Below are 12,040 nucleotides of genomic sequence, written 5' to 3'. Positions count from 1 at the left end.
TTGGATCATAACCTCGTAGACATCCTTGGAATTACTATAATCAAAAACCTTCAAAACAACCTTTAAGACCTTCATATCAAGGGTGCCTACCCGAATCGACCTAGCTTCTGTTGCATTAGTCTTTTCATCAAGAAGAGAAGCCTTCGACATGAGAAAGTCAGTGACATATGTAATCATCATTAGGAAACTCAAGAGTGGCTCCAACCTCCCCTAGGCAATCTCTTCCTAGTCAATTTTTTTCCTATCTCTTTAAAGTTGTCCTCTGAGTTGTATTGACCTAAATGGTAAATGCAAAAATTTGAAAATTGATACATTTTGTCTTCGCAGATTACCCTGTCTAGCATAACAACATATAAACCAACAATTTCATTAATGTTGAAGGAATTAAATAAGACATTATATAAAGATGTGGTCATTTAGCTATTTACCTATGTAATTTTCCATCAGTCATCCTACGTCGGGCATAACCAAATGTTGCAACCAAAAATTTCCAATAAACCAACAATTTCTTTAATGTTGAAAGAATTAAATAAGACATTATATAAAGATGTGGTCATTTAGCTATTTACCTATGTAATTTTCCATCAGTCATCCTAGGTAGGGCATAACCAAATGTTGCAACAGAAAAAGGAACCACTGAAGTAGAAGCTTGCTCTTTGTAATCCAACAATTTTTGTCTCTTTCTTGTAATAAGAGCATTAGCCTCATTCCTGAAGTAGTGTTGAATATACTAGTGGAATCTCACAGGATGACCCATTGTGCGGACTAGGGAACAAGTCACTGGGATGTAGGACATCAAAGAATGTTAAACTCGTGCCCTGGAAAAAATTCGAGACTAGCAGCATTGTTGGGTGGAGAAAATATAACTAGGCAAGTGTGACGCCTCTAGGGTAAGGTCTTTCAACACTTTGTGCTCATGCATAGGTTGTGAATAGTGGCAAAAATTCGAGACTAGCAGCACTGTTGGGTGGAGAAAATATAACTAGGCAAGTGTGACGCCTCTAGGGCAAGGTCTTTCAACACTTTGTGCTCATGCATAGGTTGTGAATAGTGGGCTAGCCTTGTGGCGCTTGCATTAGAGAGTTTGACAAAACTTATGGCATGTATTATGTAGTGGGTAAATTATAAAATAGTTTTATTAAATACAAAAATGATTTCTCTTTACAAATTTATAAGACATGTCAGTGATGCTTTTGGAAATTTGGAAGTCATCTAAATTTGATGCCCTTTGTTGTAAATGCTGCCATTTTTGTTCTATTACTTGAGTTTTGGAACAACTAGATGTCCGCTGGTGTAAAGAAATAGAGAAGCTATGAATCAGTGCCATCTTCCAAGACTATGTATTCGGAAATGCAATCAAATACTGGAGTTGCTATGTGTGGAACATCTAATGTTTTTGGAGAGGCTCGATGCATCTAGCTTTCCCTTAAGTGGCGTGCAGGAGTAGTGGAGCATAATAAATTGAGTTACGTGAAGAAAATCCTTGGCATGGGTTAAAACGAAAACAGACAGTCATCCTCAGTAAATTTGTTGTCTCTACACATCTATGACACTTGGATGATTCTTTAATTTCTACTTTGTAATAAGGTTAGAATTATTTGCTAGAGATATATGTAATTTATTAAATCCACTTTATCTCAATACAATACATGCTACACCAAGTAGAGCACTTAAATGTACGTGTAGTCATACATTTTATTTATCTCAATTTTTTTCAAATAATCTTTATATAATATTTATTCTATTAAAAATAAGAGTTATGTGCTAGAGATATATGTAATTCGTTAAATCCACTTTATCTCAATACAATACATGCTACACCAAATTGTGCACTTAGATGTACGTGTAATCATACATTTTATTTGTCTCAATTTTTTTCAAATAATCTTTATAGAATATTTATTCTATTAAAAATAAGAATTTCTATATTTAAATTTTTAAAATAGTCTTCGAAAATCTACTATTCCTATATATCTTTTCACTTTTGAAAATTATACTAAAATCTACTATTCCTATATATCTTTTCCCTTCCCTTTTAAAAACAGTGACTAATTATATAATCAATGAAATTTAACCACTAAATAATTGCTATAAACCTTTTATAATATAGATTAAAAAACAAAAAAACTCTGAACAGTAACCCATAATAATAATAAGAAGTGCGGAAGAGAACTCCATCTTCTCCTCCGCTAAATGAGTAGTTTAGTAGAGACAACAATTACTTAAAGCTCAACCATTACCACCATGAGTGAAAAATAATATAAATATATATTTCTAGTTATTTCGACATCTAAAGAGATTGGGACAAATTCAAGGTTGACACATGGAAAGACACTCATAAAAGTCTTCCAAGTTCTTTTCATACTGCTTTACTTTCAATTTAAAATATTGGAAAGTCATTTAGTTGTGGGAAAATGCAGAGAAAATTCCCATATGGAATAATTCAGGCACCTTTGAAAGGATGTGATGAGCAAATTGAATTTGAAAACTGTGCAAAAATAAAGGTAGTCTAAGTGGCCTCACTCAAATGCTACAAATCTCAAAGTAACAATCTTAGATTCATGCTTATCATCTATAATCTTGTGAAAATCTTCTGGTCGGCTGCTTTTTCAGAATTATTGTCGTACGGCCCTCTTATTTTTATTTAGAAAGTTGGAAAGTCATCAAAACTCTGAGCAGTGTACCACTATTAACTCATCCCATCGTTCACATAGTGCATGTTACCTTACACGCCTTTCAAACTTTTTTGGCGGACCTTAAATCACTCTGATCGGTTTGATCATTTTAAATAAAAATAAGTGGTCCGAAAGATTTTTAAATCTTCCGGTCGGCTGCTTTTTCAGAATTATTTTTATTTAAAATGATGAAGCCGATCACCTTGCGAAACTAATCTGTAGGCATCTTGAGAGGCAGCATTCAAAGCACCAACTTAACCCAAAAAAATACATGATGGACACAGAATTATGGGGCCCGGGATACTCTGTTGCTTTTGTATTGGACTGTTCACGGAAGCCTCTAGGACGATATTGAAATTTCCACTGCTTTCGTTAGTGGATGCCGTGGGTGTCAAGTAATTAGTGGCAGAGATTTGGGTACAAATCAAAGATTAGGACAACTCTTTTGCAAAGTAAAGACAATCCATGACTTTAAAACCGAAACCTGGAGCCTCCTTTGATTCCATGCACGTCATTACAGGGTACGGTAAGCTGAAAAGGATTTAGGTAATTGTCATTCTAAGCTTGCTTGGGAATTTATTTTAGATGGTTAAAACTAATTTATTTTAGAGGCTTAAAACTAAGTATTTTATTATTATTATTTTTAATTAAAGTATTAAATTTATTTATATATTTATAAATATATTTTAAATAATTAATATTTATAATTTTTCAAAAAAAGATATTATTAAATTATATAGATATATTGTGGTGAAAGACGCACCAATCTAAAAGTATTTTCCAATTTTAGTGAGAGAAACATAAAAATCTAGGCTACTTTGATTTACGTTATTGTTAATTTTGTTTAATAATTAAGAAATGTAATATTTTTTTATGATTTATATTTTATTAATTTAATTTAATAATTAAAAAGTTTGGTAGATTTTTTTTATGGTTTATATATATATATATATATATATATTGTTATGTCTCCCCATATTACCCAAGATTACCATAGTAAAAAAAAATGAATTATTACACATTACTATAGAACTATTACGACAGCACCCTTTTTTTATTCCGGCGCTAGTGGAGTCTTTTCCCGGCAACCGGATTGTTGAACTCACAGTGATGTTGTCGACCTGGCACTATAGGATCTGGTTCATTAACTTTGCACGTACTTCGGAAATCATCCGCCTCCTCGCGATCAGCAACTGGGCAGATATGTGTTACACATGGCATTTCATTGATTTTTCTCTGGTTATGCAGTACTGTTTAGAGTTATTACACTGGGTATTGGTGTTAATTCTCCCTGCTCGGCCCCCTACGTGGCACGAGCAGGCTCCTCTAACCGCAGGTGTTTACCTCGAGCCCCTCACCATTGCATCGGAGGATGGGCGGGTTTATGATCCGACAGTTCAATCCTTTCAGGGTTTGGTTCATTCAGCACTCCGTTATCAGTTTGCATTATCGCCTCCACCGTTTGGCTCCGGCTCGATTCTCCCCTTAGTTTTCTGCGGGCCTACTCAGTCTGCTGCCAGGCCTTGGAACAGTTTGGAAGACCACCAGAGGAGAGGATATGGCGACTCTGTTACACGGAAAAAGTCTGGGTATGCTTATATATATATATATATATATATATATATATATATATATATATATATATATATACATATATATATATATATATATATATATACATATATATATATATATATATATATATATATATATATATATATATATATATATATATATATATATACATATATATATATATATATATATATCCACAGTTATTTGGCATTCCCGTCTCTGGAGTTTATTTCTTGCTATTTGTTTCCACCTCTATCTGCTAACTACAGTTGTAATGGTGTATTTTTGGTGTAGAGCCTGCCTCAAACAACCGAGGCCCTCAGACGAGGCTACAAGGTCAGCATTTCTCTGGTTTCCTTGCTCAAGAAGCCCAGGTACGGGTTTGCTCCTGGATAACTATTTTTTTTAATGAATGTGACTCATCAGAGGATTCGAATCTGAAATGGTTAGCTATTTTGATTCTGTATCACAGCCTTCTGAGTTCCAAAGGTTTGAAGCTTGTTGAGTTAGCAGGGTAGTCCTTCTTGTACAGTCGAGAGCTGTCGGGGTTGGAACCTGTACCCCTTATACTTGGTAGAGGGATTTGTTTGTAGTTTCCTGGCATCAGCTGGGCAATGTTATCTTACTGTAATTGTGTATATTCTTTTATCTGCCATGGAATGTTTTCGGGGTTTACTAGGTTGTATTAAGTGTACTTGCACGGTGCTACGAAGCAACTCTCAGGAATTTTTGAGGGTATCTGTAGGAAGCACCTCTAGTTGAGTAACTCTCTTCTCCAAATGCATAATTGCAACTGTGTAACCCTCTGTTACAAAGTTATCATTGACTGTTAATGGATGTTGTTTTCTAGCTATGTACAGTTGCATGCTTTAATGAAATGGATCTTGTTTTCGATCTAGATTTGTAAAGATAGAAGTTCCCATCTAGATTGTCACTTAATCTGATAGTTTGAACTGAAATTTACATGATTGTTTAAATGTCTGGCACCATTCATTTCTCTGCACTTATCATTTTTGATTCTTTACAGCCTCGGTGCTATATTTGGTAATTTTAAATTTCATATGCAGGGTTTCTTAGTTAAATGTTTGATGTAAAACCCCACCCGTAGAGTCCTGAGGGTCTGCGTGCATGGCAACCCTTGTCGGCTGGTTTACATGATACAGGTTTCTCCCTCCATGGATCTTTGGGGTCCGACGGTTACAGATTCTCTTGCTTTTATACACTGTATGTATATGTATATATCACTGGACTGTGTACCAACTTGTTGACGGTAAGGAGATGTATGCATTTTTTTTTTTTTTAAATGAATGGCATTGTCACACCATACCCTACTCCTGTATAACACCCTAATGAAATTTATAGGCCGGTATTACTTGGATTCTACCCTTCCTGTTCTGGTTAACTTGAACAGAAAGATTCTTGTCTTTTGGTTCGTTTCCTGAGTATAAAATTTATATATTTACAGTTCCAGAATTACACCTACCCACCGAGAGTTTCATTAGTGGTTGTTGTATACTACACCTACTGCTTCCTAGGCTCATTATCAGAGTTTTGTGTAGTCCAAAACTGTACAATTCCACTAGTTTACTGTGGTCACCCTTACTCACATGTTTCCAGATATGAAATAATTTATATATCCTACCCTCTTCTAAATCTTCTATAAAGTCCACCAACATTTCACTTAATTAACTAGTGCATTTAACTACAGAATTAATCTTGTACAGGTATTAACTATTCCCTCACTGTTACAGTTCTTTTATATCAAATCAATAACACAGAACTTATTCACACACAGTAAATAGAGTTTCGTTTGGTACCTGTCCCTCGATGTCAATGTACTGATTTCACAGAATTATTCACCTATGTTTCTTCGCTACGCCCTCCAGACGTCGAGCTTTCCTCTGCCTCCTACTTTTGTTTGCCACCCAACCTTGAGATTCGTCTTTCGGGACCAGAATCTCCCACCGTGCTCTCTTACAGGACCACTGTCCTTGGCAAGATATCTGCACATAGTGCTTGGCTATCTGGTCCTCACCAGACTTAGCCATCTTTTTCTTTCTGTCTGTCTGTCTCCACAACACAGCCTAACTTTTTCCTTTTTCCTGGAAATCTTTCCAGTTAGGAGAGATAGTTAGGGTTGCAATCACTGCAACCGTTCTTTCCCAACTTCCACTCAAAAGTTGCCAGCATTTTCCAAAAGGAAAAACTTTTCTTTTTTTAACTTATTAAAGAAATAATAACAATATTATTAAATTTCAAAACAGTTAATAATGTCATATTCAGTTTCTTCTCTTTTAACCACGGTAAAATCAAATATTTACATTTCTCTGGGGCATTACATCTCCCCCTCCTGAAATTGGACATCATCCCGATGTCCGTTGACCACGAACAACCCTGGGTAAGCCTTTTTCATGAGCTCTTCATCTTCCCAAGTGGCCTCATCAGGCCCAAAGTGCTGCCACTGCATTTTAACTTGGGTAATAGCTCGCTTCCGCAGCTGCACTTCTCTCTGGTCGAGAATGCTCAGCGGCTCGACCAAGACTTCTCCTTCTGGTTCGACCTGCACATGCAATATTCTAAATCAGTTTCTTTTGAAGAAAACTTTTAGACTGGTCTACTGGAAATAATCCTTACCTGTATATCTTGCCATCTGATCACATGTTTAGGATCATAAACGTATTTTTTTAACACAGAGACATGGAAGACATTGTGGACCCGGATGTGACTTGGTAGGGCGAGCTGGTAAGCCATTGGCCCAATTCTTGCTAAGACTTGGAATGGTCCACAATATCGAGGTGCCAACTTGGCACACCCACTCCATTGCAGTGTAATCTTCGTTGCTTGGATCCTCACATAAACATGGTCACCAACTTGGTATTCTTTAAACCTCCTCTTCCGGTCAGCAAAGCTCTTTTGCCTATCCTAAGCAGCTTTTAAATTAGAGTGTACCCTTTTTACCATTTCCTCCATTTCCTTAAGCATTTCTGGCCCTAACCTTAATTTGTCTTCAGGTCCACCCCAGCTTGAGGGTGTGCGGCATTTCCGCCCGTACAGGACCTCAAAGGGACTCATTTGTAACGAGGTATGATACTCGTTGTTGTATGCAAATTCAACCAAGTGCAAATACTCCTCCCACTACGTTGGTTGTTGCATTACATATGCTCTTAACATGTCTTCTACCACCTGGTTCACTCACTCTGTTTGTCTGTCGGTCTAGGGGTGATACACTATACTGAAGTTCAGCTGTGTCCCCAATTCTGCAAATAATGTCTTCCAAAAGGCTATCATGAATTTCACGTCACGATCTAAAATTATCGTCTTCATAAGTCCATGCAATTTAAACATATTCTGCATGAAGATATGAGCAATCTGTACAGCTTTGTAGGTGGATTGCACAAGTATAAAATGTGCTGCTTTACTCAACTTGTCTACCACCACCATAATAGAGTTGTTATTCTTCTTTGTCTTAGGCAGCCCTGTTATAAAATCCATAGAAATGGTTTCCCACTTCCATTCTGGAATGGGTAAGGGTTGTAATAGCCCCGTTGGATGCTGATGCTCTGCCTTAATTTTTTGGCACTCCAAACACCGTGCTAAATACTCGGCCACATTCTTCTTCATACCCGGCCAATAGTATTCTTTTCGAAGCACAGTGATCATTTTCTAATACCCTAAGTGTCTAGCATAGTGACTGATGTGAAATTCATCCAAAATCAGATTTTTAAGACTATTTTGACTAGGTACATATAGCCTCTTTTTGTAATACAACATTCCAGCATCATCTACCTCATAGCCTTGCCGTTCCCCTCGCTGGTAGACTATTGTACTTGCTGTTTTATTTGCTGGTATACAGTGCCTTGTTCTGCTGCTTTTTTAATCATTTCCTCGAAGGGGCTTTTCCATTCACTAAAGGAAATTTCATACAAACATTGTAATTTCCGACTTAAAGCATCCGCCACCCGGTTTTCTTTCCCCTTCAAGTGTTTGATATCAAAGTCAAAACCACTTAGGAAATCTACCCACCGTGCTTGCATCGCATTTAAAGTGGGCTGGCTAAAATAATTGGTCAGACTGTGGTGGTCTGTCAGTAATAAAAAATTCCTTCCCAAGAGATAATGTCGCCACATCTTCAAGGCGTGTATGACGGCTGCCAGCTCTAAGTCATAGGCAGAATATTTCTGCCAATGCTCCTTTAGTTTTCTTGACTCGTAAGCAATCACTTTCCCTTCTTGCATCAACACGCCTCCCACACCTTCCTTGCTGGCGGCAGTGCACACCACATAGTCCTTATTAGGATCAGCTACGCTCAAAATGGGTGTTGTGGTGAGCAAGTGCTTAAGCTGCTCAAAGCTTCTTTGACATTCCGAGATCCATTTGAATGCTCTTCCCTTTTTCTGTAAAGAAGTGATGGGGTATGCCACTCTTGAGAAGCCTTCCACAAATCGTCTGTAATAACCGGCTAACCCCATAAAGGACCTAATGTCTACTACATCTTTTGATACGGGCCACTCCATTATGGTTCTTATCTTTTCAGGATCCACCACGATCCCTTCCCTTGTGATTATATGGCCCAAATACTATCTTTCTTCCTTGAAGAAGTCGCACTTGTTGAACTTCGCATATAACTGGTGTTCTTGGAGGGTTTGTAGCACCAATCTGAGGTGCACCTTATGCTCTTCCATGGTACGGGAGTATATCATCGATAAATATCAGCACACATCTGTCCAAATATCGATGAAATATGTTGTTCATTAAGCACATGAAAGTTGCAGGGGTGTTAGTCAACCCAATGGGTAGCACCAGAAGCTCGTAATGCCCATATCTAGTTCTAAAAGTTTTTTTAGCTATGTCTTCCTCCTTAATTCTGATCTGGTGGTAACCTGACCGCAAATCGATCTTGGAGAATATTGTTGCACCCTTCACTTGGTCGAAAAGTTCATCAATCCGAGGTAGAGGATACTTGTTTTTGATTGTCAGCTTGTTCAGCTGATGATAATCTATACACATGCGAAGAGTTCCATCTTTTTTCTTAACGAACAATACTGGAGCTCCCCAAGGAGACACATTGGGGCGAATATATTTTTTGTCCAACAGCTCCTGTAGCTACATTTTTAACTCTGTCAACTCAGGTATACTCATTCTGTAGGGTGCTCAGGATACTGGGGCTGCCCCTGGTACCAATTCGATAGTAAAGTCTATATCCCTCTTAGGTGGCAGTCCGGGAATCTCTTCCGGAAACACATCAGTGAATTCTTGTATCACAGGGATGTTGTCCAATGTGGCTGTCTTATCTTTTGAGTCAGCATAGCCCACTTGGATGGCATAAATTTGACATCCCTTCCTAATGCATTTTGCTAGCTGAGAGGCAGTTATTGGCCTGACCTGTACTGGCCGCTTAATTCCTTGCATCTCTTGCCTTGTTCCCAGCTCATCTCTATAATAAATAGTCTTTGTTTTGCAGTTGACTAAGGACTAGTGTTTCTCTAGCCAGTCCATACTGATTAGAACATCATATGAACCAAGGGGAAGCACGTTTAAATCTGCCATTACTGGCTGTCCTGCTATCTGTAGAGAACAGTTATTGACTTTTGCAAGTACTCGCCTCTTGGCTCCTGTAGCCAGCTGTACTAGCCATGGATTCTTGAATTTAACATGTTGTAGTTTACAATGCTCTACAAATTTAGGACTAATATAACTTAATGTGGCTCCAGGATCAATTAAAACAGCTGCAGTAACGTCTGAGATTTTACCTTCGAATTCCACCATGGTCGACTGGTACTCCACCTGACGATCGTCCAAAGCTGCATTAATCCTTGGTAGGCTACGTCCTATGTCACCGACTATCGATGCTTCTTGAATCTAGGATACCTGTTCGGTTCCCTTTCGTTGAGGGAAGTTTTGAACATAGTCAGGTCCACCACAACCCCAACACTGCACTGGAGGCCTTGCTGCCCCTTCGCTGTCCAACTTCACAGACTGATCGCCGACTCTGGACTCATTTGTTGGCTTGGTCCTGAATGAATTTTTCTGTACAGCTCTGCTGCTTTGCCCATTGCCAAGACCCTTGCTACCACCACTATGCATCCCATTGCTGTTTCCAGCCGACTTATTACTTCTTTTATCATTCCATATTTTACCTGAAATCTCCCCCTTCTGTTTACTCTACTAGTAACAAATTCTGGCTTTATGTATTGCCTCATCCATTATCTTTGGATTGTCAAACTCAATCCTCTCCCGCATATACAGAGGCAAACTACTCATGAACCTCTGTACTTTAGCTTTTTCTTCTCTAATATAGGGCACATAACGAAGCAAGGACATAAAACGGGTGATAAATTCATCCACGGTTTGTTGTCCCAACCGCAAGTCATGAAATTCTCTTGCCTTTTCGTCGTAAAAATTCTCAGTCAAGTATCTCTCCTTAAAGTACCTTTGAAATTTCTCCCAGGTTATGGTCTGTTCGCTTACTCCCCTTACGATCTTAACTTCTTCCCACCACAAGGTAGCTTTTCCCTGCAGTTGGAAAATAGCCAGTCGTGCTTTAAGGTTGTGATCGTATTCATATAGCTGGAAATATTTGTTCATATTAATCAACCATGCCTCAGCTACTTCCTCCTGTTCTCCATCAAAATGTGGCAATTTAATCTTACGAAACTCCCCTTGCAGCTCTATCCATTGCCTTTTTGATGTCTGTTGTTCGGATGCATTATCGGATCATTCCTCCCTTTCCTCAGTCCCTTCAGGTTCTGTATGGTGATGCTGCTCCCCAGACATTCTTTGCTGCTCCGCACTGGGATTTGCTGGCGGAGGGTTATGTTTGTCAGACAGGCTTTTTATGATTCTCTCTTGTTCCATAGTCAGCCGTGCGTTATCTTCTCGTAACCGGGCCATCTCATTTCTCAATTCCTGCATGGATTCCAAGATGGCCATGTTTGTATTTCGAGCCTCCTCTCCGAGTTGTACCCATAGCTCGGGGTTGCTCTCAGGACCAGGTACAGGTCCCTGGCCCATCGCATACCTGCGTGATGCACTGTCCGCTCTTCTCATACTGTCAGTCTTCCGGTTCCTGGTTCTGTCCTTAACATCAGAAAAGTGACAGCAAGGAAAAAAAAAAATAGCACACTAACTGTTTTCTTGAATTGCACAAATAAATTGAAAATAAATTGTATGTGTTGTTTTCTGTAGTTCACTTCCAATTCCCAGAGGCCTCAGTTTTGTAACTGGGCTCTGATACCAATTGTCATGTCTCCCCATATTACCCAAGATTACCATACTAAAAATATTTTTGAATTACTACACATTACTATAGAACTATTACGACAGCACCCCTTCTTTTATTCCGGCACTAGTGGAGTCTTTCCCGGCAGCCGGATTGTTGAACTCACCGTGATGTTATCGACTTAGCACTATAGGATCTGGTTCATTAACTTTGCATGTACTTCGGAAATCATTCGCCTCCTCGCGATCAGCAACTGGGCAGATATGTGTTACACATGGCATTTCATTGATTTTTCTCTGGTTATGCAGTACTATTTAGAGTTATTACACTGGGTATTGGTGTTAATTCTCCCTGCTCGGCCCTCTACGTGGCACGAGCAGGCTCCTCTAACAGTAGGTGTTTACCTGGAGCCCCTCACCAATGCATCAAAGGATGGGCGGGTTTATGATCCGACAGTTCAATCCTTTCAGGGTTTGATTCATTCAGCACTCCGTTATCAGTTTGCATTATCGCCTCCATCGTTTGGCTCCAGCTTGATTCTCCCCTTAGTTTCCTGCGAGTCTAGTCAGTC

General features: G+C 38.7%; 1 protein-coding gene across 1 annotated transcript; it reads right to left on the bottom strand.

The window, feature by feature from the left end:
* Positions 1 to 10,415: 10,415 nt before the first annotated feature.
* LOC149210662 (uncharacterized) lies at positions 10,416 to 10,835 on the bottom strand. The gene has a single exon (XM_089399038.1). It carries the CDS (start codon positions 10,833 to 10,835, stop codon positions 10,416 to 10,418), a length of 420 nt encoding a protein of 139 aa, XP_089255164.1.
* Positions 10,836 to 12,040: the final 1,205 nt, after the last annotated feature.

The sequence above is a fragment of the Pinus tabuliformis genome, chromosome 1_2 (assembly GCF_031772625.1).
Source record: "Pinus tabuliformis cultivar Carrire ecotype Pingquan chromosome 1_2, CPIR1, whole genome shotgun sequence".
Classification (NCBI taxonomy): domain Eukaryota; kingdom Viridiplantae; phylum Streptophyta; class Pinopsida; order Pinales; family Pinaceae; genus Pinus; species Pinus tabuliformis.
The sequence above is the reverse complement of the archived record's forward strand: the minus strand, read 5'-3'. Positions and strand labels throughout refer to the sequence as shown.

Excerpts from the sequence above, each read along its gene's own strand:
- LOC149210662 (XM_089399038.1), bottom strand. The coding sequence starts at position 10,835 with ATGAACAAATATTTCCAGCTATATGAATACGATCACAACCTTAAAGCA.